Source organism: Ambystoma mexicanum, chromosome 2p (genome assembly GCF_040938575.1).
Source record: "Ambystoma mexicanum isolate Mex_15411 chromosome 2p, UKY_AmexF1_1, whole genome shotgun sequence".
NCBI lineage: Eukaryota > Metazoa > Chordata > Amphibia > Caudata > Ambystomatidae > Ambystoma > Ambystoma mexicanum.
Window position 1 is genome coordinate 445,070,606 of NC_090923.1, and position 27,445 is coordinate 445,098,050.

At 46.1% G+C, this 27,445-nt stretch overlaps 1 protein-coding gene across 3 annotated transcripts in view; it reads right to left on the minus strand.

The window, feature by feature from the left end:
• Positions 1–27,445, minus strand: part of EOGT (EGF domain specific O-linked N-acetylglucosamine transferase) — a 728,283-nt gene that overhangs the window by 165,452 nt on the left and 535,386 nt on the right. For all 3 annotated transcript variants that reach the window (XM_069643797.1, XM_069643799.1, XM_069643798.1), the window contains 2 exons: positions 13,876–13,962; positions 13,529–13,597 (listed from right to left, as the gene is read on the minus strand). In XM_069643797.1, the coding sequence (XP_069499898.1) occupies positions 13,529–13,597; positions 13,876–13,962 (156 nt within the window). The remainder of the gene's footprint in view (positions 1–13,528; positions 13,598–13,875; positions 13,963–27,445) is intronic.

Below are 27,445 nucleotides of genomic sequence, written 5' to 3' on the forward strand. Positions count from 1 at the left end.
TATACATTCCCTTTATCTATAAGCGTAGAAAGATCTTTTTTTCATTTAATTGTAGAAGTTAGGCCAAGAGATCGCACTGTGCTGTGGCACCCAAGGTTGGCTCCTGTGTTGTTGGTTCATTAGCACCATTTCATTTGGATACAAATGGCCAACAACTATATGATCCCCACAAGTTTTGCAGCTTGCCTACAGCACCTTTCGAGGAGGATAGTAACAGAGAGAGGTTTAAAACAAGGGATTGGTGGCCTGGGAAGCTGTTGCAAAAACGTAAACCACAGCCAGTAAAGGTCATACTTAAATTGAAAAATAGTTTAAAAACTGGTTAAAGGGCCATACATTCTTGATGTCTATTACAGACGCTGAACAAAATGCTGGCTTGTATTTTTCATAGAGATGTGAAGGTTTTTTTGGCAGATGATCAAGCCATCTTGACTCTTATCTCCAAGTGCAACCTTTGAGTGAAGACACTTGGATACAACATTTTCCTAAATGATATGCATCAGTGAAGGCGGATGAGATATTTGTTCAAAATGCTTTGAATTGGCTAGAGGCAATCCGACCAGAACAAAATTCGGGTCAAAAACGACATAGTAAAAAAATCAAACGCATTGCGTCCTGACGGATTGTCTAATATACCACTGATATCTAATGTAAGTCTGTGGTATAAGATTTAGCAGGTTTTATTTGAAAATATAAAAACTCAAGTCATCCCGAGCTCCTGGAAAGCACAGGCATTGGTGTTAGTTTTAGGGGTGGGGATAGATTGCATACAATCAATTATAGACCAATTTCCCCTTTAGATTCTTCAAATAAGATTTTTGCGAATATAATCCTTACAGAATTATATGGGGGTGTGGCAAGCCACGATGCAATGAGGAACAAAATGCCAGCGCTCCTGAGGCAGATCCTATAAAGATCCTTTGCATGGACGATCAACAGCTGATTTTTTTTGGGGTGCTGTTGGAAAGCCTGCTGCAGGGACTTAACGACTCCTCAGCAGTTTGGTCCTCGCACTCAGTCACCGTCAGCTTTTTTGGAGACCTCCCTAAATTCGGTCAAATCGACTGCAGGCAAATCATCTGCGGTCAATTTGAGAAATACTGCTCCTGGTGGTGTGTCATTGTGGGCTGTGGTGTGTGACGTGGCCCAACGATGATATCCGTGTGCCTCATCTGGTCTCTGTGAGCTGATGGAGTGTGACGCCAGTGATTGCTGACACCTTTGGGAGGACTGCTTAGGCTGGCTGTGTGTGCTTAGAGCTCTGGGAGACTTGGACCCCACCACAACCTCCTCAGGGGCCCGAGAACAGCTCACAGATTGATGCGTAATGTATGACATAACAGGAGGACAAAGTACCTCTATTGAACACAAGATTGAAGAGGTCAAGATGCACCTCAACCTCTTGCGTCAAGATGTGTGGTCACTCTCCACCCGAGTGGCTGTCAACGAGGAGAGGATTTGGATTACGAAAGCTGACACGGAGATGTTGAACGCTACAGTGGAGGAGTTGGTATTTAAGAATCGAGTGCGGGAACAACAAGCTGAAGACGCTGAGGGCAGATCCCGGCGTAACAATGGCTGCATATTGGGGCTCTCATGATGCCAAAGCGTGTTCTCCCTCCTGCCTCTAAATACATGCTGGCTGCTTCACGTACTCCACTCTTATCCTGTTTCCAGTTAGCAGCACAGCCTTGGTTCAGGTCTGGATGGTTGCCATGGTCACGGTACGCCTTCTGTTCACACAGCTTTCCTCCCTTGTTATTGGCCAGGACTCGCGATCACGTGATGCCGGCTTCGGGCCAAAAAAAGACCTCCACACTTCCGTGTTGGTGCTTCTGATAGTTTCTGAATCTTTTGAGCTTGCATTGTGAATTCCTTGTCACGCCATTACCTACCAGTTTCCTGACCTGGTCTGCCTTCCTGACTACGCCTTCCGCTCGTTGATTTAGTCCGTCTTGCCTACGCATCTTGCCTGTGTTTGGATTGACCACGGATTACGTTTTTTCTGTCTTTGCCCGCACGGATACTCAACTCAGTGTGTTGTGTGGATTGCTGCTGCCTCTCGCAGTGTCCTTGTTTCAGCCCGACAGTGTACCGACCAAGATTGCCTCAGATTTCCATAAACAGGTGTTGTCTGACTCTTCTTTCTCTCCCTCACTTAACTCTTGTACTTTCCCTTACCCATTCCATACATACCAGGCTCTGCTCACGTTTCTCTGCCAAGCCACTCCCCTTTCCTCCGGACCCCATTTCCTGCTACCACGAAGAGATTGACACAAGAACATCTGGACGCTATCTTGTACACCTGGTGCCACAACCTGACTCTTGTGCGTCCCTCGTGCCGCCCGGGATAGCCCCATACTAACCTTCCCTCCTCCGTTCCTCCCAGCATCCGTCTTAGAACTTGGACTTCTTCTACTCTGAAATAACCACACCATCTGGTAAGCACCTTACCCCTCCAGAGCCCTGCTGGTATATTTATTATTCCTTGTGTATCTTGCCTCTTGGGGGTTCCCTTGACTAAGATCTGGTTACTGTGCTTCTCTCCAGTGGCAGAACTTGTGGGGAGTGTGCGCAGGAGTTAATCCGGAACTTGGTCCCTTCTCCCCTGAGGTTAGTGTCTGGTCTCCTGCTTCTTCCTGTATTGTTCTAGAAGTACAGTACTGTCTCCTCCTAACCTGGTTTCCGTTTGTTTTGCTCAGCTTGCTGTGGGAACATAGGTAATCTGGGTCTAACGCCCTTTCAAGCAATCAACCCATTTGGCCTGGTGGCTAAAGCAGGCAGTAGGGTGTATTGCTGGAAAGGTTCCTTCGAGTTGAGGGGGACCCGGGTCATTTTGGGAGGACAAGAAGAGGCCAGAGGGGACCTCTCGCCAAGCATCCGTAAGGTGCTCCCGGTGGGTGAGTATTCAAGTCTCCCAGTGAGTCTCCATTGTTTGTTTCTATATTACTTTGTGGGCCCAGGTTCTGATAGGGGCTCAGAGAGGGCAAAGAGGGTGCTGACCCCATAACCTACATTGAGAATGTATTGCTGCAGGAAATTGGCCCTGCACAGCGATTGCATGGGTTCACCGTTGCGAGGGTGCATAGATCCCTGGCTTGCCGTCTGCCTCCAGGGGTCCTCCTCAAACCTGTTATTGCACGGATTCTTAATTTCTGAGACCGAGAGGCAATTTCTTAAATTCTCCAGAGAAGGGGGGGGGAATGAAATGTGCATCATCATTGCTGGCCATCTCCCAGACCACCCCCTCTGGTGCAGAAGAGGAACATGTTTGGTCCAACTAAAGAGAGGCTTTGCAGTACGGGGCTCCGGCACATGATATACCCCGCCAGGCTCAAGGTGTTGTACAAGGGTAAGTCCTTGTTTTTTTTAACATCCTAGCAAGGTTAACCAATGGATGAATGAATGTGGCATGCCATCTGGGCCTGCGGCCCAAAAATGTTTCTTAGTCTGGCTAGTTGATACTATGCGGACCTATGCAGATGGACATGCACTCATGGCAGTCATGCAGTCATGGCTCCTGATGGCATGGATATATTCATGGTGCTCATTCACTGTGGTTCAACGATGCCTCAGGGGGGGGGGCAGCAAATAAAGGTTTCTTGACTGAGGTCACGGATTCGATACAAGCAACCCAGGACCCCAGGGTGGACGTGCCCACGGGGTAAGTCTACTACAGTGGCCTCCTCCACACCCGTGGACCTCTGGTGCAGTCCTGTTCTTGGGGTGGAGGGGGGGGCGAGAAGGCATGAGCAGTGCTTTAGTGCTGAGCCACTTCTTCCTGTTTATTGTTATTTATTTTATTTATTCACATTTGTTGAGCGCACAGCAGACCGAAGGCAGCGTGGCGCTAGTTACAGTGTTGCTTATACTTAGTTACATACAGTTAATGTCCGTACGGTTACATTGGACGAGATATACCTTTTTACAGTTATGCAGGAGCACATGAAAACGGGGTTAGTTGAATAGGGCAGTTTTGAGCTTTTTTCGGAAGGAGAAGAGAGATGGATCAGCTCTGAGGTCAGTAGGTAGAGAATTCCAGAGTTTAGGTGCGAGGAAGGGGAAGGGGAAGCCTATGCCTCCTGCTTTGGTTCTGTTGATGCAAGGTATTGATAGTTGATTTGTGTATTGTGCTCTTCTTGGTTTCATGGATTGATATCTACCTAACATGTCAGATAAGTAAGAGGGAGCTGTGAGGTTGATGCATTTATGGGTGGTTGTGAGAATTTTGAAGGAGATACGGTCTTTGACTGGGAGCCAGTGAGCTGCCTTTCTGGCTTGTGTGATGTGTTCTCTTTTTGGTATGCTGAGGGCTGCTCTGAGAGCGTTGTTTTGGGTTGTTTGGAGCCTGGATAAGTTTTTTTTGGGAGGTGCCGGCTAGGAGCGCATTACAATAGTCTAGTTTGGCTCCTATAGTTGCTCGGGGGATAGAGAGGCAGTTATCCTTGGTTAGGAATGGTTTTATTGCGTTAATGAGTTTAGTACTCAGTGCTGAGGCCGAGACTATGGCGCTGACTTGTTTGTCCATGGATAGCGTGGCGTCTATGTGAACCCCCAGTGTTTTAACTGAGGATAGGACTGGGATGATACAATTGTCTATGTTGAAATTGATGTACAGTGCGTTGAGGTTGTAGAGGGTGGATTTCTGTCCTAGAATGAGGATTTCGGTCTTGTCCCCGTTCAAGCAGAGGCCATTAGTAGCCATCCATGCTTCTATGGTAGAGTAGATTTGCTGTAGGGTAGAGGCGTCTTGGTGATAATTCCCTGTCAGGGGGAGGAGAACCTGCGTGTTGTCGGCGTAATTTGTGTAAGTGATCCCCAGCGCGTCTAGTTTATCAAATAGTGGCTTGGTAAAAAGATTATAGAGCGTGGGGACAGTACATGAACCTTGTGGCACACCACAGTGGATGATGGAGGGTGCTGCATGTGCTGTGTTAGAGAACACTTTCATAGCTCTACCCTCCAAGAATGATGTTACCCAGGATGCTGCATCATTTGAGAAGTGTGCAGCGTGTGTCAGGTGACTGGTAAGAGTAGCGTGGTCTACCAGATCAAACGCAGCTGAAAGGTCAAGGAGGAGGAGGAGGGCAGGCCTGCCTTTGTCTAGGATGTTGGTAATTTCGTTTTTTAAGTCTAGAAGGGCGGTTTCAGTTCTGTGTCCCTTGCGGAACCCAGATTGTCTTACCTAGGATTGCGTTTGATTCAAGGTATAGTTGAATCTGTTTGTGGGCGGCATTGTCAAGTAGTTTCAGGAGGAATGGGACTGTGGTTATGGGTCGGTAGTTGTTAGGGTTAGAAGGGTCTAGTGTCGTTTTTTTTAAGAGAGGGCGTACCCAGGCCTATTTAAGGCTGTCTGGGACTATGCCCGTTTTGAAGGATGCATTGATGAAGGCTGTGAGAAGAGGGGCGAGTCGTTCTGCGCAATCTTTGATGATTTTAGAGGGGCATACATCACCCTTACATTGTGAGGGTTTGAGGTGTCTGAATGTCAGTGACCTCGGCTTCGGAGATTTCGGTAAATGCAAATTTGTGCACATTTCTTACTTTTACATTAGGTTTTATCTGTGCATGTGCACTTTGCTTTGGTAAGGTATTGAAGTGGTGGGATATTTTGTTTTGGAGAAGGTTTATTTTTGTGAGCATGGCTGATTGAATGCCTGTACACCATGCCTCGTCTTTGACGATCTCATCAGGGCATGTAGGTGGTACGGTTAGTTCTTTGAAAATATTGAAAAGTTCTTTAGAGTGGGAGTTGGCATTGGAGATGCAGTGGTTGTAGGCTTCAGATTTAGCAAGGAAGATTGCGTCTTTGTATTTTTTTGCTATGGATTTGAAGTTAGCTTTTGTGGTATTGCAGGGGTTTAGCTGCCAATTTTTGAGTGCTAAGCGTTTGTCTTTGCGAGAAGTCTGGAGTTCCTCTGTGAACCAGGAATTTGAATGGAAGGTTTTTTTTTCTTTTTTGTTTTCCAATGGGGCAGCGGTGTTGACAGCCATTGTGATGGTGTCTTTGAATATTTCTGCGAGGATGTTGGGGTCAACGGCGAACGGGGGCGCTAGGCATGGCAGATTGAGGAGTGCACTGATATTGTCAGTGGTGAGTTTTTTGGCACTTCTGGCTAAGGTCGCCGGTGCTTTAGTAGGCACTTTAGCACTTAGCGAGACAGGGATGTCAAATAGGAGAAGGTTGTGGTCTGTCCATGGGAGGCTAGTATTGGAGGTGATGGCTGTGTTACAGTTGTGGTCTATAATCCAATCTAGGATGCGTCCTTTATCATGAGTAGGCAAAGTGATCTTTTGAGAGAAGCCTGGGTCTTGGAGGTCTTTGGCTAGAGAGATATCAGTTTTGTCCTTAGAGTCGTTGAATCCTAGGTTAAGGTCACCTATAAGTACTGATTTTGTGGATTTTTTGAGGTTGTTTCCTAGGAGGTGATTGACTTGACCTATGAAATTAGTGGTTGGGCCAGGTGGACGGTATACGGTATGAATATTTATTGTGCTGTTTGGAGAGAGTGCTAATTTGACTGATAGGATGTCAATATTGTCTTCCTCTTGGTGGGGTACGGTTCTGATAGAGTGTGTTTCTTTGTGAATAATGGCTACCCCCCCTCCTGTTCTGGCTATCCTATCTTGTCAAAGGATGGCATACCCTTGTGGTAGGGCTAGTGAAATGGCTGGGCTGGAAGCTTCATTGAGCCAGGTCCCTGTGATCGCGAGTAAGTCTAGATTTTGGGTAGTTATTAGGTCATTTAATTCTAATGCATGGGCATTGAGTGATCGTACATTAAGGCGCATTTGTATAGGGTTGGGCAAGGGCAAGAGATTTTTTTGGGTATGGTGTGGGTGTCTGCTTTAGGTACAGTGGTACATTGAGAGTAGGAGTTACCGCTAGGTGTAGTAAGCGTGGGTTTGAATTTGTAGCATATGGATGTATTATCACGGAGGTGGGGCATGTGCACTTTAGAGGTGCGTGAGCTAAGTCTGCAATTTCTGTGTGGTGTGTGTGTAGGGGTGGCATGGTGGTGGATAGGGATGGTATGGGCTCTGAGTCTGTCTAGTCTGAGGCTGAGGTTGGGTATCATTAGTGCTGTATTATCTGGAGTGTGTGAAGGCTTGGGCAGGAGGTCTATCGTGTGTCCTCGATGACTCAAGGTGATTTGATAGTGGTGGAGGTGCTTTAATGTAGATGGGTGCGGTGTGGTCATACAGGTGAGTAGCGTGCTAACTAAGCAGGTGAGGACGGGCAGAGAGTACATATTGTGTGTGAGTTTGTTTGCTCATATGCTCGGGGCATGTATTACTGTTGAGCGAGATAAAGATTACACAATATTAGCCTGGAGGGCAGAATGCACAATACACTATACACTGGAAGGCAGGGGGTTAGCATATACTGTCTAAGTAGGTGGGGCCCTGGTGAGCTATGAGCATTAGTCAGATACTCTAGATACAACAGTCACAGGGCAGGGTACACATGGCACTAAATCACAATCTCGAAATGGGCAGAATCCAATGTTCAGGCAGATAATAATAACGGTGGCAACCTGCCTAGATTCGAGTATCACAAATAGTTAAGATCATGTAAACCGAGGTGGGTGCACCTAGGTGCTACGAGCAGCAATCAGGCATTCAAATAAACATATAACGGTGCAAGCAGTGTAACAGCATTGAATCACAGTATGGTTCGAGAGAGGTGTGCAGCCGTGAGCAGTGTGCGATCAAGGCAAGTTCTGAGTACAATTGTCACGTAATGGTTGGGCAGCTGCCGTGACCAAAGTGGTGTGGGCCAGTGGCGGTAGGTGTGTAGGGCGGCAGCCAGGTGGTAGGGTTTAGCGCATGGGGGTGAGGGTTAGCCAGTTTAGGGATCAGTGGGTGCGCGTATTATGCTGGTGGTGGGCTTACCCGTTGACTTCAGGGGCTGGAAGGCGACGGTGAGTGGTTCTGGGGCAGCGGGTCCTCCATGCTGGTGCTCTCCTGTGTGGGCCAGGGGGACTGGTAGAGGCAGAATCGGCAAGAAACAGGCACAAACAGGTGTTGGCCTTACCTCCCGTGGGCCTTAGAGGGAGTGGGCCGGCTTTGCCTACCGGCGGCCAATGGGGAAAGAGATAGGCCCGGTGGCCAATCAGATGACTGCTGAAGGCCTAGTTAGGCAGAGGGGCTTCGGGCATCAAACGGGCGGCCATCTTGGAGCTACCAGGTACCTTGTGTACCTTAACGGTGGCAAGAGGCTTCCTGTAGCTTTCTGGGTCATCCTCATGGAAATGTGTCCATTTCTTGTGCAGGATTAAGAGTATTGAGGTGCCGTAGTACTCGGGCTGCAATAGCGCTTTTTACAAAAAGCGAAGCGCAAGGGCATCGGCGCTTACCATAATTCGTTGATGGTTATGGTAGATGAGGTGGCTGTCTCCGTGTGTCCACTGCTCCTGCAGGGACCTGATCTGGAGCTCGTGCTCCTCCGGAGGGTGGTGGTTTGTTTCTATTCCAGTTCATTTGTGTTGACCTTGGGCATTAGGCTGGCGGGCAGGGCTGAATGTGGGCACCTGCTGTAGGTACCTGGGATTGAAGGTGAATGGTGGATGTTGGCGTGGACATGGGAGGGTGTGTGTGCTGGTTGTGCTGGCCAGAGACCGGTTGTGGCCTTTTCAGGAGCAAGATGTGCATGGTGGAGTAGGTTGGGCTTTTGGTTTTTGTGGGGTGGCTACGGTTAGTATCGGCACTTGGAATGTCTGGGGAGGTCCACATATTTGAAGAGAATTTGAATCATCTCTTATTTCAAAAGGAAGCAGATTTCCATTACAAGAGACGCACTTGATGGGGGAGGAGCTTATCAAACTTGTTTCCAAATTGGGAGGTATGGGATATGGTTCATCATACTGAAAATATGCTGGGGGCGTTCTCATATGGATTGCTGGATCTGTACCACTTAAGCTAAGTTGGAAACGGATGGCCAGGGCAGGCTGGTGTGAGGGACTTTATAGAGCATGGAGAGGTTTGCATGGTGAACTCATATGCCCCGAATCATGATGCCGCCACTTTGTTTTGCTCTCAATACAACAGACTGTCACATCTGAGAAATCTCGATTGGATATAGGCAGGGGGGGGGTGCAATTTTAATTGCACGTTGAACCCTGCCTTGGACAGGTCCGATAGTAGACCCTCCCGACCCTCCGCGGCTGCTAAGTCCTTATGTGCCTTGCTCCAAAATCGCTCATTGGTGGACCTCTGGCGTAGCCTCAACAGAGACAGTAGATGCTACTCCTGTTACTCTGCCCCACACAGGGTTCATGCCAGGATTGATTATCTATTCACTGGCAGTGAATGTCTAACTGAGTTTGTGGATGCGATAGTGACTCGGGCCCTTCAGGGGTCTTCTGCCGGTCCCGACTTAATGCATGCCCATGAAAGCCCTTTCGGATGATGTGTTACAGGGTCATTTGGAGGATGTAATACAGCAATATTTGACTGTTAATGTGGGCAGTGTGAGATGCTGGAGCACAGTTTGGGAGACCCTCAAGGTTATGGTACAGGGCAAAAGTATTGCCAAGGTGGGGGCCATCAGGAAAACGTTGGACTCTGAATTGGGCAAACGTGAAGATAGTATACAGGAGATTGTAGGTCATGGCAATGTTGGGGGCCGAAACGAGGACATTCCATTACCTTTTGCGATTGCAGGTTACCGAATCCTGGGAACAATTGAGGAAATTCGATTATGGGACGTACACCTCCAGGATGCATGGTGAAGGAGATAGGTCTGATGGAATGCTGGCGTGGCTGTGTAAGAATGAGAAGCCCAGGCATACCATTACTGACCTCCTTGATGAATGTGGTGAGTCCTAGTGGGCTCAGTCTACCATTAATGATGTTTTTAGTCAATATTACCAGGGGATTTATGGTGTGAGTGGGGTAGTGGATCTGGATGAGGTCTGTCGCACATAAGCGCATATTAACTTGCCTAGGCTTAAAGTGGAGCAGGCTGCTGCCCTTGAGGCGCCTATCACGGAGGAAGAATTGTGGAGCATTATTGTGTCTGAATTTGATAAAGCCTACAGTGATGTGCTGGCACCGGTGCATCTTTGGTTGTTCAATGAAGCTTACGAGATGGGCATCTTGCCTGGTACTATGTGCGAATCTACGTTTTAACCGGTTCTCAAACCTGGGAAGCCGCACAACCTCAGGGACTCATATTGACCATTGTCGATGCTAAATCAGGATATTAAGATCTTGACAGTGCTATTGGCTAGCCGGCTCAAGCGGGTTATCGTATCTATAATACACCAAGATCAGACCGGATCTACCCCAAATAGGAGCACTTCTTTGAATCTGCGCAGGCTCCGATACTTTATTGATAGATCCCAGATGTATGGGATCTATCAATAACTGATAGGACTGAACTTCCTTGTGCGGTAATCTCACTGGATGCCATAAAGGCCTTTGACTCAGTCTATTGGCAGTGGATGTATGCAGCTCTGGAGAGTTTTTAGTATTGGGGAATGGTTCTCACGATGGATAAAATGGATTTACTCTGCGCCAATGGCAAGAGTGCATAGGGGCAAACATATATCCTCAGCCTGGAACATTCGCTGGGGCACCAGACAGGGTTGCCCTCTGTCGCTGATGCTTTATGCCTTGGCGTTGGAACCGCTTGCGGTATTCCTGTGCCCCAAGTTCGCAGATGCCGCAATAGAGATCGGCAGGATGCAACACCTGCTCTCTCTCTCTCTATACGCTGATGACTGTCTTTTATATCTGCACAATACCGTGCATAACCTTCCTATCATCCTGAGGTATTGGAATGTTTTGGAGAGCTCACTGGTATTACTTTCAGTAGAGAGGAATCCTGCATCTTCCTGCTGGCTAGACTTTGGGATGAAACCAAAAAAGACCTCCTGGAGTTGGAAATCAAATAGGAGACTAGGTTGTTTCGATATCTGGGGATCAATATCTGGCACTCTGCTAGTCATACGCACGTGGACAATACAGTGCGGGCTGTACAGGGGATTTCAGCGTCCGCGTCCATAAGGAAGCGATTGCCTCCAACAGTTTACTCTTCCAAAACATCTGCAATCAAGTAGACACCTGGATGGCGGACAATTGGATCTGCCTCAATAAGGGCAAGACTGAACTCCTTATCTTTGGCGCCTCCCAAGCTAGGGCCAAACTCCCTAACTGCTACCAGTCCTTTTCCATCCAGGACTGTAGCATCTTAGTGAGAAAGAAAATCAAAACTCTTGTTATACAAACCGACTGCACATTGAGTGCAGAATCCCATGTGAACTTAGTTGCCAAAAACTGCCCGTACAATCTAAAGCTACTTAGGAACATTTGCCCATACTTCAACGAGGACATCCCAAGAAGATGTCATATCTCAATCTACCGGCAGGAATTACACTGGCTACCAGTTGCGGCCAGACAAAAATTCAAAGCGGCAACCCTGGTTCATATGTGTCTGTATGGGAAAACTCCCAACTACCTGAAGTCAACCACCTCAAGGTATAAATCCCTACCTTCATTAAGATCAACGAACAAAGGGCTGGGAAGATCATTTGCCAACTGCTACTCCAGAATTTGGAATAGCCTCCCCATATCCTTGCGTTCACATCTAAACAGGGGCACTATTCACCTAGATCAATCCAATCTTCTCCCACCTGCCTATGTCCTGTTCTTATCTATTGTTATTTGTGTGTGCCCTGATGCCCGCGGGCTACGGCGCGGTATAAACAAATACATAAATACACATCATATGATTGTTAGTGATTTGACACCAATAGGATTACAAAAGTCTTTGGAGTGCCTAATATTTGTTGAATTTGTACTTACATTTGAACATTGCTCAATCAAAAATTCTAACATTGAACGAAGAAAAATCAAAGTGGAAAAAGTTAAAATGGAATATAGGTGGTCAGGACTTTGAAGTGGTTAACTATTTTTAATAAATATTTAGGGAGTTACATTTATGCCAGAAATGATTGTATAAAAGTTTTAGATCATTGTTTCAGCAGCAGCTAATCAACTGCGTCAATTTGATTTTAGGTTTGGATGATTTTCTATTTTACCTACATTTAGATTTTATATAAAAAATGGGTTCCTTGGTTAATTTTCGGGGCAGAAACTCAAGACAAAAACGTTGTCTGATCCAAACTGGAAGCTCTGATTTAGCGGAAAGTCCTGGTTGGTTCCAATGGTTGTTATTAGACACGAGATGGGTATGATATCCCTGCAAGCTCATGTGGACTGGAAGGTTCTACACATTTATGGCCATATTCTGACTCCTCCACAGGCTTCATTATTTATTAAACTACAATCAGAGCTGATGAATAAGACTAGTAATGTTTTGACTATCTGGAAAGATTGCAAGGAACTTCTGAGAAGAAAAAACTAATCTGTGGCCGAATTATGCTCTTCCCCAAAGAAAACAAAACAAAAGCGGTTTACAAATGACTGTATTTTAAAAAGGGGAATGTTATTAAATTAATGCTGCTTTAATGACCATTTTAGTTTGTCGATAAAAATGTATTACATATTAGCACCTTGTTTGATCAAGCATCCCTCAAGAGAATTTAGGAAATCTGTCTTGAGAATAAAATGAAACTTATATCCAACAGATGCTGTATTAGGAGCCAGAGCAAATACTATAAAAGCTTGTTGACTGTGTCCATACTATAATATGTACGATGAAACATTGAAAAATCTTTCTACAGAATGCTCTGGCCTAATGGTACTTCGTACAGAAAAATGTGGTAGGTTTGTGCATGAAATTGATGGAATATCTTCTTCTTGGTTTTGGGTACGCATTTTGAATGCAATGAAATTAACAATTGCTGTATTAGAGTTTCTTAATGTAATTTTATGAGGATTTCATTGAAAAATTATCATTTCTTTTCAAATGTATGGTTTTTATTATATGTGAAAAGTTTTCATTTAAACTAAATCGCACAATAAATAAATGTAAAAAATGTATTTGAGATTTCTTTTAGCATATAGCACTTTCGCCAAAGCGCTTTACACAAAATTAAACTGCGATACAATAATTGGGTGGTAAAAAGGTAGAAAACTGATCTGATCATGTATGAAGAATCAGCAAGAAGAGAAAATGGATGATCCGCAAGTCAGATATTAAACATGTGCTACATGAAAGCGCGCACAGTGAGGGGAGGAGAACTCCAATGAAAAGGTACTAGTCAAAATAATTATCAAAAATGGGAGGCAGCGCACGGTGGAGGAGTGCGGGGAGTAGAAACAGCCAGGAGAAAACTAGACTGGGAATGAAGGGGGTGGTAAGAAGGAAATTAGAGAAGAAACATTAGAAAGAGTAAGTCCATGAGGACCTTTAAAAACAATATAAAACAAAATGAAACAACATCAGAGATTCAAAGGTAGAATAGAAGCATGGAAGAAGAAAAAGATGCACAAGAGGGAAGATAAAAGACGAGACAATAACAATAACACTGCAAAGACAACGTGCCCTGGGAAATGGACTGAAAACTGTAATTGAAGTAAATCCTGGCACACCCTTGTTATAGAAAAGTAAACCCACCTCGTCCAGATTCAATATTCTTCGATAGTCTGTACTCCGTGTTAGAATGGTGACCCGGATTCTGCCGTCCTACATTTTGGACAAAGCATGTCAAAACAGATTAAACCAGATTTTTTAAAAAGCACGATTAACACACATGCATATATTTGCGTTTCAAATTGTTCATCTGCTTTTTTAAATTTAAAAGCTATGGAGAAGTCACGCTATTTTACGCATGTGTATTTCTTGAATTTGCTGGCCAAATCTTACAAATACATTATCAAAAAGCTACTGAAGAGCCTAATTCAAACCTCATCAAATTACATAGCAAGATACACAATTTCTCATTATTGAAGTTGAGTTCTTACCTTACTCCCGTCTTGTGTAACATTTAAACGGTGTAATGCATGTTGAGAAAATGCTCTAAAAAGCCCTGTGCTGTGACAGCCGGATATCTGTAATTAAATACATAATTTGTAATAAGTCCTCCCAAAAAGTTCATATAGCCGGTTTTGAATCATCAATGAACGCATTTAAACCATACAAGAACATAAAAGACTATAATAGTTAAGCTTCAAATAGAATTCCCTGCACAGATACTTAAATAAACATTACTACCCAGATGTCATATCAATGTATTTCCTCCATTTACATTTGACATTTATCAGTCAAATAATTTACAAGAAATACCGATGTTTATTTTGAACCCTGACTAAGAGCTTTCATGGTGCTGTGGTGCTACAACAAGCCAAATGTGATGGTAACCTTTCCCACATCTTCACAACTTAAGCAGTAAAGATCATTGGTGCACAAAATACCAGGTATGCACCTCTGAAGTTATACAAAATTAAAAGAATTGGCTGTATCAGTGCGCCACCATTTTATTTCTTAAGCTGCTGGCATCATGTGTGACGGCTGCAACAAGTTTGTTGACTGGCCAATGGCCCAAGTATAGCTTGATACTATGTATAGATTATTGGGGTTTTAGAAGTGTGTCCTGTGATGTATAGAAGGAAAAGCTGTTTAAAGATGTGCAATTCATGAACAGCAGATAACATACTTCTAATGACAAAACAAATGGTGACATTTGAGATGACCAAGAGAAGGGATGTCAAGGATACACTCGAGTGGTAAGTAAGCCAGTCTAGCGACAAAATTGTCTTCTGGTCCATTGCAACATGCACAGGAGAAAACCAGAAGGAAGCACAAGCAAAGATGATAATATTTGTTTTTAGAATTAAAAATGTCTCTGTGTGCAACCACCCAAGACAGAAGTAGATGGAGGGTGAGAGGGCCAGAGAGATAGGAGGATAACTGGAACACAGGAGAAGAATATGTCAGATTGGCTAATCACGCTTATGTACCAGCGCCTGTGATCGGAGAAGGATGATCAAAGGGCCAGAAACACCTTTCAAACTGTAGCCTTGTAACTGGCCTTGACATGCTATGGGTTGTACAAAAACTTCCCTAACTCTAATGAATGAATATGAATACCAGTTTTGCCATCAGATAGTTAAATGATCCCTGGATGTGCCAAATATTGGCATCATCTGGCTAAATATCCCCATCATATACTTGGTATTGCTATAATATGGCCAGGTACTCACACATTACTCCAAACATTGATTTAACATGCTCAGGTCCTCTCACTATAAACATGTTTCCACAGTTTTCCAGGTATTGCCATCAAGTGGCTATGTAGGCTTTCTGTATATGTGGGGTGGGGGTGCAGGGAGTCTGGGGGGGTTCTAACTACCGTAAGTCGTGGGTGTGGTGTTATGGGTGCTTGTGTGTGGGTGCTGTGCGTTATGTCCTTGGTGTGTAACTGGTGCATATGTAAAAGTAATGGCATATTTTTATTCGGCTAATAAATAACACCCCAAACCATTCCAATGGGGCAGAACGTATTATCAAGATCAAGAATTACTTTTGTATCCATGACAGAAAACTCAAACCTCTGAAACAACTGAGCAAAGGTTCGGAACATGCAGAGGCCGCTCCAACAGTGCCACCAACTAATGGTACTACGGATGTAGTCCTAGCTCAGCATTCACATTAGCAATAACCGGTTAACTAGAGAGTTATCTTGGAAGACTCTAAAAGATGGCAGACTGCACCATAAACCTTTGAAATCGTTGATATCCAAGACCTCACCAATTTCAACCAACTAATTAAATGGCAGTATTATGCAGAACTTCATTTTAATGCCACACAAGGAAACCCAATGTTGTTCATGTTATTCGTTTAATGGATTGTATTGGCACACATTTTACAGAAAAGTTACAATTCCACGATTCTGAGTGCAGAATGGGAAAGCTTGGACATCAGAAAATAAAGTTCATGTGGAATTACGCCCTTTCTCAGTACCGCAATTTAATGTACTTCTGTATTTCCCTTTTTTCTTGGGTTAGGAGTAAAATCAAGGACAGTGCTAGGAAAGCGGGCAGTGAGCGACGGAAAAAGTAGTTCTGTACAACTGGCCAATTATGTAGACATGCATTCGTTTCCACATAATCGCTCCAAAAATCGTAATAAATGGCTAAATTACCCCACATCTAAAGAATAACTTCTGAAACGTCACTAGGCTTCCCATATCTTCAAGCCATCTCGCCACAGTTGGTCGGTACCACGACTTCCAGTTTTTGAGCAATTATCGCTTGGCCCACGCCAGCTAGGCATTTATTATCCAAAGTCCTTTATATCTCTCCACCTTATCCAGGCATGACCAGGAGACCAATAGCACAAGCATACTGTCCACGCACTCTGCATTCCCAGTAATCCTCAGCCTGTTCTGATACCCCCCCCTCCCTATACCCCTCTCCAATAACTCCTATACTTGTCTAAACACAGCATGATGCTGCGTCCACTGCACATCTACAGAACATTTTCTAATATCTGCACGGACTCTGGATCACAACTTGCTCTCAATGGGGATCGCTTTCTAGAAACTAGCCACATTTCTGGTCATTACTCTAACATTTTGTCTCAACAGGGCATCTTGTGCAAGGTGTCCATTAATCAGTCCATGACTCTGTCGCCGTAGGCAGTATACAGGGTCCCCCAGCACTCCCACCTCCTCTCGAGAGTCATATATCTACTATCTCTAGCCTCACCAGGAGGAGCCTGAAGACCCTACTTTTAAAGGAGAATTTTGCTGATTTCCCACTCTTTAGCTCGCCCCTCCACCACTCCTCCTATCCATCCCAGCTCCTCTGCTTCCCACAACACTCTTTACTTGTAACCCCCTAGGTGCTCCCCTATGCAAAGCATTCTGTTGCTTCCCAGCTAGCTTCGTGCTTTAGAAATCCCTCAAATGCATACCTACTTATCTCCCACCACCCTAAGAACTCCATCATAGTTCTTTGTCACACCCCATCTCCCAGAACCCTACCCAAGAAGCATGAGACAGATCTGGAAAACAGAAGCTGGAAGAATGCAGAGCAGAGACACTTATGGAAACATGACAGCAGGGATCTCCAACAAGCCTATTAACAATAAATAAGTCATGCATCAGAAACGGACACACAAGTACCAGTTGAGAGAACTACTGCAAGCCCAGCCATATCAGACCATGCTGCATCCCTGCAAGAGAAACCAGACTAAACACCTCAGGAATAATTAGGTAGTAAATCCCATCGGTGCCATAATTAAATCAGGTGGCTGGGAGGGGAACGCGCAAACCCCATCGGTGTCATCATGGAATCAGGAGCTGTAAGGGAGGCGCCACTGATTTCCTAGGCTCTGGGCAGGGACAGAACTATGTGTTGCCACACAAGCAAGTTCTCCTGGACAAATCGTAGTCTGCCCAAAAGTACACCATTTTTGGACTGCGCACATGCTCGTTTGAGGAGGCTGTTTGATGCGTTTGACAGCTAGAAGTAAATTGTATTATGACTTCCCATCTCCACTTTGGTTATCATTTTTACAGTTTTTCACTTGTGTATCCCGTATTTCAATTTGTCACACTCTTCTTTAACATTATGATCCACTCTAATCCCATTCTTTCTTTTTACTTTCGTCACCCTATTGTTTTCAGTCTCGGAATTTTGATAACCTCATTTACACTTCTAAAACCACTTGTCTTTCTGTCTGTCTGTTTGCTTCCATTGACATTTAGAATGTGTGGTCTTTGGTCCAATAATAACTCTTTCATATTTTAATCTCACTAAACTTAGTTTCTTGATCTTACAAAGTGTGCGGGGAACAGACAACACAGACGGAGATGTGCTGGATTTGTTTCTTTAATATCAGAAGGCAAGAGACTGGTGTATTCCTTGTCAGGGTTTCTTCACCCTCACCGCCGTTGAATAAACCCTTCTCCTCTGCCTCTTCTCGGGTAAGGCAATCTCTCCAATCTTCTTTTACCCACCAATGTCCAAGCATTTTATATGGGTTCTGCTATTCCTGTCAACACAAACTAGAGGAAACCCTGTTGCCTCATTTCCATGTGCTTTTATAGGAGTCAGTTTCCCTGGTGTCCAATCCTCTTTCCCGTTACAGGTAGGTGCATATGTCCTGTTCAGTTGTATGGCCCCAACGCCACCCACCCGTCATGGCCACCATCCCATCCTTCCATGATGCCGTCGACAGTGTCAGTAACAAGAAGGGGACGCCCTCAACGGCTCTGCAGAGAGGGTTGGGGTTCGAGCTGCCACAGAGTGTTGCGGCAGGGGACGTCCACAACAGCTCTAAGGCGAGGGTTTGAGTCGTGCTGCTCAATTGAGCTTGGCTGAACTCCAGGGTTCCCTCCTCACGCAGAGATTTGGATTCCCCTTTTGAATAACCCCCCCACACCCCCCACACTGTTGTCACTGCTTCTCGAACTTGCCTATCTAATTCCCCTCATCCATCAGCAACTGGTAGTATCCCCTTCCCTTCTTCCTCGCTTTTCTGTTTTTCACTTTCTGTGAACACTAAAGACCCTCCTTCTTACCTCTGACACTTGCTTGAATTCTGATTCCCAACTTCCTCTGCTCGCCCAGTCCTACTAAGGATGAACCCTGTTGGGTCACGTACACCTCTGACTCACAACCTCTTCCTTTATATTTTATAGCAGCAGGAAATGTTCCCAAAACTTCTAATTTTTACGTTGCCATATGCGTATGGTTCTATCTTGTGTTCTTGTAAGTCTCTCACATTCCCCTTTAGACAGTCTTCATATGTTCTCCTTGACATCAAGGTCCATGGTGAGCAACGTCCACTTTCATGGTTACAACTCTACCATTTATCAAGAATACATCCGTTGGTGCATTTACCTTGTTTGACCCTTCTGCTACCTCTAGTACATGTTTAACTTGAGCACCTTTCACCACTGTGAAATTCTCTTCCTGCTCCGACACCCTTGACTCAATGTTTTGGACTTGGTTCAAATCTCGACACACTCTTGGAAAATGTCCGCTCTTTTTACACTTGAGACATGAAACGTTTCTCGCGGGACAAAATGCGCCCGTGGATATATATCTGTTACTGCCACATTTATAACACTTGACTTCTTTGTTCGTATTCACCTTCCTGAATCCTCTTACTGCTGCCACTTCTCCTTCTTGTTTGTCCCCTTTCATAGTACTCATGTATTTGTGTGTTTGGTCCATTCCTCTGGCTATTTCCACAGCTGCATCTAACGATACGTCCTTAGTTAAAAGCCTTTCTTGTATCTTCAAATTGCTGGTACAGCGGACTAATTGATCTCGTATGAGAGAGTCTGTCAACAGTCCAAACTCACATGTGTGGCTGAGAGACCTCAACGCTGCCACAACGTTCTCCACTGGCTCTTGTGAGTCTTGTACTCTTTTGAAAAATGTGTGCCTCTCAAATGTGAGATTTTTCTTTGCCTCAAAGTGGATCTCTAACTTTTTCTCCGCCACAGAGTATTGGTCTACCTCTCATTGACCCTCTTGCGGAGGTTCTGGTAAACCGTTGTACACACTACGACCTTCTGTGCCTAGATTATGAAGAAGAATGGCTTCTTTTCTTGCTGGAGCGAATTTCTCGCCACCTATAGCAATCAAATAGGTGTCAAATAACTTTTTCCACCTATCCCATCTTATGGTTGGAGTACCTGGCTCAGGGAGAAAGGGCGGAGGTGGAGACATACTTGCCGCAGCCATGTTTATTTAAGAAACTGTGCCGATACCTCAGAGCAAATCTACTGGCTGCCTTCTTTGCCTTTATTAAATATCCACCAGCCAGCAGTGTGGCTGTGCTGGGCGTTTCTTTGTGTCTCAGCAAAGACCTTCCTTTCGTTGTGCCTTTTTATCCTGTCCTGTTCCTTCAATGGCACGCAACCCAAGAGTCCGCTCCCATTGGTTCCCTCCCCCCTCACTCCTCACCTCCTTCAATGATCTTCATTCAATGTGGTAGGGGCGGGACTCAGTCTGTGTTGTGGGCCGAGGGAGCGCTGCTGCTTTTCGTGCCCAGCGTGGGCTGGGGAGACGTCCCCCTGCAGCGCCGCCGCTCTGTGTAGCTCTGCGTCCTTCAGAGCATGAACGGCCTGTGGGGGGAGGGACTCCTGCGGCACCGTGGCCGCAGCTGCTGGTATGCCGACTAATCACACGCCGCGGATCGCTGTCTTCAAAGCCGTGGCGGGCCCCCTGATCCTCGTCGCCACTGAAATAACGAGGTGAGGCCCGTAAAGTAGGTTCACAGGTTTATTCAATTGGGGCCCGCACACGGACACCCAGCCAACGCTCGCCGCCGACTAACTGCCTCTGCTGTCACGCGACGCATCTACTCAAACCAAACCCCGCGCGCGTGACAGCACAAGGCAACAATCTCTACAATTCCCTTTACCCAGTTCCTTCTTTCATTCCGTCCCAGACAATTTGCAACTATGCTTGACCTCCTCATTGCAGTCTCTCCCTACTTCTTTACATACATTTCAAAGGGTGTTGAAAGAAATTAGACTATAGCTGCACCCTCCTCTCGACACTTCCTATGATCTTGACTTATCTGTGCCAAACAACTTTACTATCAATTCTCACACCTCTTTTTCATTGCTTATTTCCGTTCTGAATAATCTTCTGGTTCCTCGTCCCTACTGCCCTCTCTTGACTGCTGATTTGCCTCTAATGTTAATACAGCTAATCTGCACTCTTCAAGTTCTCCTCCTCCACCAATGTCCCTGTGACTTCTGCCCCGCAGGAGTACAAGGATGAGTAGTGGCTAAACTGCCTACTCAGCCCTTACATTTCCGTTTTACAAAACATGTGATCCCAATCATAAAAATGAAACAGGCAAAGGTAAGAGATATACCTCCTTTGCCTTTTGTGTCAACGTGGGCCGAGGGAAGACTGTACTCTAAAAAGGGGTGTTAATGTGAGACAGTAGCAACCCAAATAGTTCAACAGTCCAAAATAAAGGAATGTCCTATCAGGGGTCTATAAAATCTATAGGCATTAATTAAACACACCAATGTACAACTCACTATTACAAACGCTAGCAAAAACCCACCCCTATAAAGAAAGACAGAGAAATGCCATAGTGTCCAGAAATGATAAACTTCTTGGTGAAAAAGGTGCAAAAAGGTGCTTAGACAGTCTATTGGGTCTCAACAAATGGACTAGGATGGCTGGGGCCAACTAACAGTACCTTAAAGGATAGTTCCGGGACTTTTTTTTATTGTCCCTACGGTTCGGCCATGTGTTTTTAAGCATAACTCGGTCGATCGTAGAAAACTTTCCTATGGACCTTACCCGACTTTTCGTCCATTAACGCACTCGAAATCAGCCGCCATTTTCTGATAATCCTATCACTTGCCGCATCGCCCTGGCTCACCTGCTTTTGCGGCACTAAATCAAATCCCCCGCCCCTGAGCCTGACATCAGCAGACGCGTACCGCCCATTTCCCAACGCCAAAGCACGTTTCGTGTCAACAATCGCTGCGCCTCAGCTAATGAACTGTCGCCATGGAAATGGCAGGACGCCTCTTTCCTCAATAAGTATAAACACACCGTTTCACAACACACAGCAGCAGATTTTCGATTCCATTACTCTCTGTGTGTTACTTTGAGTATTCTGTGACTCGTTTCTGTGCTCTGGTCAGCTACCTTCGTTGATTGTAGCCCGTGTGAACAGATACCAGTACCACCGCTATAAATTATTTTACTTTCTTTACCACACAATGGCTACAATAATGCCGTATATGTACGAGCCCGAGTACACCGAGGAAGAACTACTGGAAAGGCAAGCACGCGAAAACGATGGGGATTCGGACGGCAGTTGGGAGGACCAGTCAACGGATGAAGAGCCTGGACCATGTCGCATGGACGGCGTCTCCACCTGGTGCACGTGCAATCGGTGCGAGCTAATGCCAACTGAGGAGGAGAACTGCTGCTGCCGTGAAAATTCCGGGTGCTTGGCCTACATTTCGGAAGGCGAGCCAAGTCCGCAATGCATCACCGAGCTGCCAGAGTTCAGGGAAGCCTGCCTCTCACGGACAGTGTTGAGGATGATGATGGTGCTTATGCACGAACTTTGCGGCACTGTTCGTCCGCGTAATCCGAGTAACGAGTAAGTATACTCTGGTTGTGATGTCAGTGATGCCACTACTATTTCATGGTCGTCTCATCATTCGAATGCATGTAAATTGGTTCCATGTTGTGCATTTTCTAGATAGAATTTTTTTCAAAGCAGAATGACATTTTTTACCTGAATCGACAGTGATAAGAAAGTTTTGTCATTTTAATACAGTTTGCATCTTTCATTTTCACAGGTGGTACAGGCTGGTGGCCTATCGTTGCTTCACTTGGTGGCTTCACGGGAGGCTCGGACACCGCGTTCGGAGAGTAATACCTGCCTGTGCGGTACTTGCCATTAGACAACATTTCCCCAGCGACAGTGGACAATACCGCAGATTTTCCATGGATGTGCTGCAACCGCAACTTTACAATGTGTAATGTTTATTATTTATGTTCAATTGAAATTAAGATCTAAAATAAAACCCAACATATATTTTAACAATGGTTGTTTTGATTTTTTAAATGAATCTATAGTGTGTCTCCATTGAATAGTCTTCCTGTGCCTTGTCTTGTCACACCACATGTCTCCGGCCAGCATCCTCCCTCACGCAGGCCGCCCACCTTCAATCCACATAACTGTTGAACCCATATGCAGCAGACATACATATGTTATTTTGCGGGTTGGCATCAAGCCTCCCGGCCTTGCCTCCTCCCCCAAAAATACTTACCACACCACTTTGTTCAAGCGTTGGCAATAAAAGGAAGGCCGTTGGATTTTATTGACACAAAACATGGTTATAGGTAAATAATCAATATGGTTGATCATAATAAATCATCCTTTTGGGCACCGGGTACAGAGATGACCCCCTCTGGCCCGTGCCGCCTTGCCACCACAGGCCAGCCTGCTGCTGACTAACTGCCTAGGCATCCAGGGTCTCCAGGGTGAACTGCACCCATATATTCTCCTGGGAGGCTGAGGTATTTATAAACTCACCCCCCTGCCTTCCATGTACTAGATCCTTCAGCCTGCCTCTTACATGCAGTTAGATGGCCTCTCCTTGGTGAGGCCCTGCGGCAAACGAGTCTTGTCTGCACGACCACCGCCCCAATCCACCCCCCGCCCTATCAAAGGCAGTTCGCACCGGGGTACTTGCGCTGGCAAGTGGAGCTGTCAGGGAGCGATAAAGGCCAAGAGGTGCCAAAGACCATGTACACTTCAAAGTGGTCTATAGAGCATTGGTTGTTGTTCCCATGTCTACCTCCAGACCCCGTGTCTCCTGCCAAGCATCCCCCCTCACGCTGGACGGCCCCCTGCAATCCACATAAGTGTGTCTCCATTCACGAGTCTTCCTGTATCTTGTCTGCACGACCACCGCCCCAATCCACCCCCCGCCCTATCAAAGGCAGTTGCGGTTTGATTTAAAAGTACAGTTTCATATTGCGAATTGTGGCGCACTGTGTTGTGTGAGCTGATCTGTGTTGATTTCCGGGTTCTGTGTGGAGTCGCGTAGAAGACGCCTGGGCGCGTTTGCCTACGCAGCACAGTCACGTCACGGATAGAGGCGGGGAATATGAATGTTTTGATAAAGTCTGTTTCAGGGGCGGGGGATTTGATTTAGTGCCGCAAAAGCAGGTGAGCCAGGGCGATGCGGCAAGTGATAGGATTATCAGAAAATGGCGGCTGATTTCGAGTGCGTTAATGGACGAAAAGTCGGGTAAGGTCCATAGGAAAGTTTTCTACGATCGACCGAGTTATGCTTAAAAACACATGGCCGAACCGTAGGGACAATAAAAAAAAAGTCCCGGAACTATCCTTTAATCAGTTTTTGGAGATTCAACAGCCTTGAACCAGGCTTCATATCGTAGTCCGAGTGGTACAAATCAGTTTCAGATGTGGCCATTCATGGTGATCCAAGCAGGCATCGAGACTGGTCTGAAGAGACTTGTTGTGGTTTGATGCAGCATTGTAATGAAGCAGGAAAATGAAGCCAACAGGGTAGTTACTGTGTTTGATCATGGGCCGAAGACAAAGATTCTGTTGACTCGAGGTGCTTGGTCAGGAAGCATCGGTTTAAAGTCTACTCACAGAGGCGAGTGTTTGGTTCGAGCGAAGGAAACAACGTGCTCCGCTGGCGTGGTGCGACAGTAAACTGGTTTAAAGATGCAGCCACAGCGGTTCAAAGATCAAAGGAGTGCCAAAAGCAGAATTGTTGGGTCCTGTTAATTCACAGCGTACCAAACATGCTTCGACGACTGTTCACAGATGGCTCGAAGTGGTTCAGTACTGAAAAACAGGGACCCTGGCTCTTCTAACTATCAGGATGCTCCGAGTCCCAATCCAGGGGTTCAGGGACAAGGGATGGTGCCAGTTTTAATTCTCTCAACATGGGGCCTGGGGGGACTGGCAAACACCTGCAGAGGTCCTTCCCCATCAGTGCGGCCTGGGTACTGGTGTAGCTCGCAGAGAGGAAGGTCTTACTCGAGCAGCAAGTCACCCCCAATGGGCCCTAGGAATGGTGCTCGCAGGGAGCAGAGCTTGCCTTTGCCTCAGAACATACTTCACCTCAGTGGCAGGGGGCTCTGCAAAGGTCAACCCTACAAAAGAGGTCAAAAATGAATTATTCTTGCAAACCAGATATAAATCAAAGAAGAGATGGGAGACTCCCCTCTTTTATTGTCAAAAGCTCACATGGGTTTGGGCAAAAGCCTGCTTTAAGTATACAACCCCTGTCCTTTTGGAAAATGGTCCTTGCCTTCTGGAAACAACCAAAAAAGTGATGGGTTTTAATAAATCTGAACCACTGGCAACGCTCTGTTCAACTTTCCACACCTCTGTTTTTAGCCCGTCTGCACAATTTCAAAAGGAGTCCAGTTACATGCAAATCAATCAGCTACTGCCACTAATGGGAGCAGCCAAGCCCAAACTGCTAGGTCAGGTGCCCTCTGTAGAGCAATGCCAGTGGATAAGATTCATTCAAAACCTTCCACCCATCACTTTTGTGGTTATACCTTGCCTTCTGGCACCATACCAAAAATGCTTTGTGCTAAAGGAAGTGAAGTAGACAGAAAGGAAGGAGAGGTACAAAGAAACAAAAAGGTTCCCGAATCCTTCCTCGACTGTGAGCTCCGTCGGACTACACTAGCCCCACCCCCTTCTCCAACCCATACCATCCATCAAAGGCCCTTTGATATGCAACACACTGGTGTGAAGCTTGTCCTTTTCTTTAGGGTGTTCCATTTGTTTTCTGTTTCCCAGGGCAGCTCCATCTGTAAGGCTGTCTTGCTGGAGAGAAGCATTACTTCACCTCAAAAAGGATCAAAAGTTTAATAGTCTTTCAGTCTCTTATCCTGCTGGCTGGCAGAGACAGGCTGTTGTAGGGGAGGAGTGGTCCAAAAGATCCCCCCCCCTGACCTGCATCTCCACCCCAGGTGAGGGCCATGGCTCATCGGGCGTCCCCTCCTTACCACCCGGGCCCAGGTGGTGGATGGCTCACCTGCTGAAGACATTGCCCACACGTATTGAATTTAGCTAGGCCTCTGAAACCATTTTGTCTAATGAAGACGGTGTGAGCGTAGCGCACTGTAGCGCGGCCCCCACCCTCGGAGAGTTTTAATTATGCCTGTTGCCGCAGCACCCTGGCAGATCCGCTGTGAGCACGTTCCCACGAACAGGACGGACATGAGCTAGCATAAGATACTAACACTGTAACATTTCACCGTCCGCAGTGTATCACTGCTCCCAGAATGACCCGGTCAGCAAGGCCTTGGTGATGGGAAGATCTGTAGAATGGTCATCTGATGAAAGCAGAAAGGTACCCAAATATGAATGTTAAAAACCACGTTTAACACATGTATCCTTTCCAGACAACCACTTTTACTAAAGAAACCTGTAAAATTGTGTAATTATTGTACATGACCCCAGCCATGAAGTACCCACACCCCTGCAGGGGTGTGCAAATGATAAAAGCATCCCGGGGGAGTTTTCCTTATATGTATCATTGAAAACCGTACACCCCGCGGTCCTGCGCCATAACTGAACTAATGCTGCTAGAGTACACAAGAAAACGAATGTAACCATACAGGGGGCCCCTGTGAAGGGTGTGCGAGAATGCACTCGTCACGCGTGTATGTTCAAAGCCCCTTGCGTGCCACCACCGTCACATAACGGTGGCGGTTCATTTTCTATGTACTACACCAACCGCAATGCTACCTCACTTACTGCAAGATGTATATGCATATAGCTAAACACAATAGTTGTCAAAACATAGTGTACGAATAAGGTGCTCAGACTGAATATAATTGAAATGCCTTCAGCGAAGTGAAATGTATGTTCTTCAAACAAATATTATAAAGTATTCTAATGATTGTGATGTTTTCGCCTCCAAAAACCGGCAACACGTGAGGAAGATACCTTTGTAAATATGTGTAAGGCCATTTCCCCTCCCACCCTCCGGAGACTGCCAAACATGAGAGCAGAGGCCCGTGCCGCGCTGCCCCGCCTCCCCCAACTAGACTGGAGCCGCTTCAAAGATGTGTAGCCCCCTCTGCAGCACCCAAGGCCACGGGCCGCCACCTGCATTATTTACAGCACAGCAGTAAACCTCTGCCTGAACCCACACTTCCAAAGGCGCCCCCTCGTAAACCCCACAACCCACCAGATCATCTTAGACTTATGGCCCTGTGCAATCAGGACACCCAACACTGTGGCAACACACAAGCGGCACATTTATAACTATATCTAACAAGACAGGGAGGCTCGTACCGTCCGTCCCATGCCCTGAAGCTTAGCCCCTCGACCTATGGCTCCGGTCAACAGGACGCTGGTAACCATGCCCTGACGAATGACCGTTAGACCCCTCACAAGGTGCATTCCTCCTGTGTTGCATTAACCTGTAGAATAACCTATTGGAAGATTTACTAAAGAAGATAATATTGCAATGACTGAATGACTGCGGTGTGCATGGCCTAGGGCAAATAAGTCAGGAAAAGACATTCATCTCTGACACTGGCCGCGATGGCACAACAACACCGTCCGGATGAACTCTGCCAACCTGCCAGGCCCAGCCCAACCCACGAGGCTGACCAGTGACGTTCTCCAGCCACGGCCAACTACATCGCAGAGGCACCTATAGTTAGTCATCGCCACCCAATCCCATTGAACTTGTGCCCCCTATAGTATGTAGGTTCTTATGACGTTTTTTGTAAATATATACGCCTGTCTTTGCTATTGTCAGACAGAGCGCTCTCGGAGTTTGCAGAGTTCTTTGCATGCCCTATTCTGATTGATAAACTCCCATTTAAGCTCACCCGCACTCTGTCTTGGCTTTATTCCCAATTTGGGAGAGTCCTTCATTGTCTCTCATTGCGGGGAGGATCGTGCTGGCTGGGGACGCTTGCCTTCACTGTCCACCCAGGATACACACAACTCTTCCACAGCTGACCTGGGAGAAGTGTTGACATGCATATGATTCAAATCAGATAT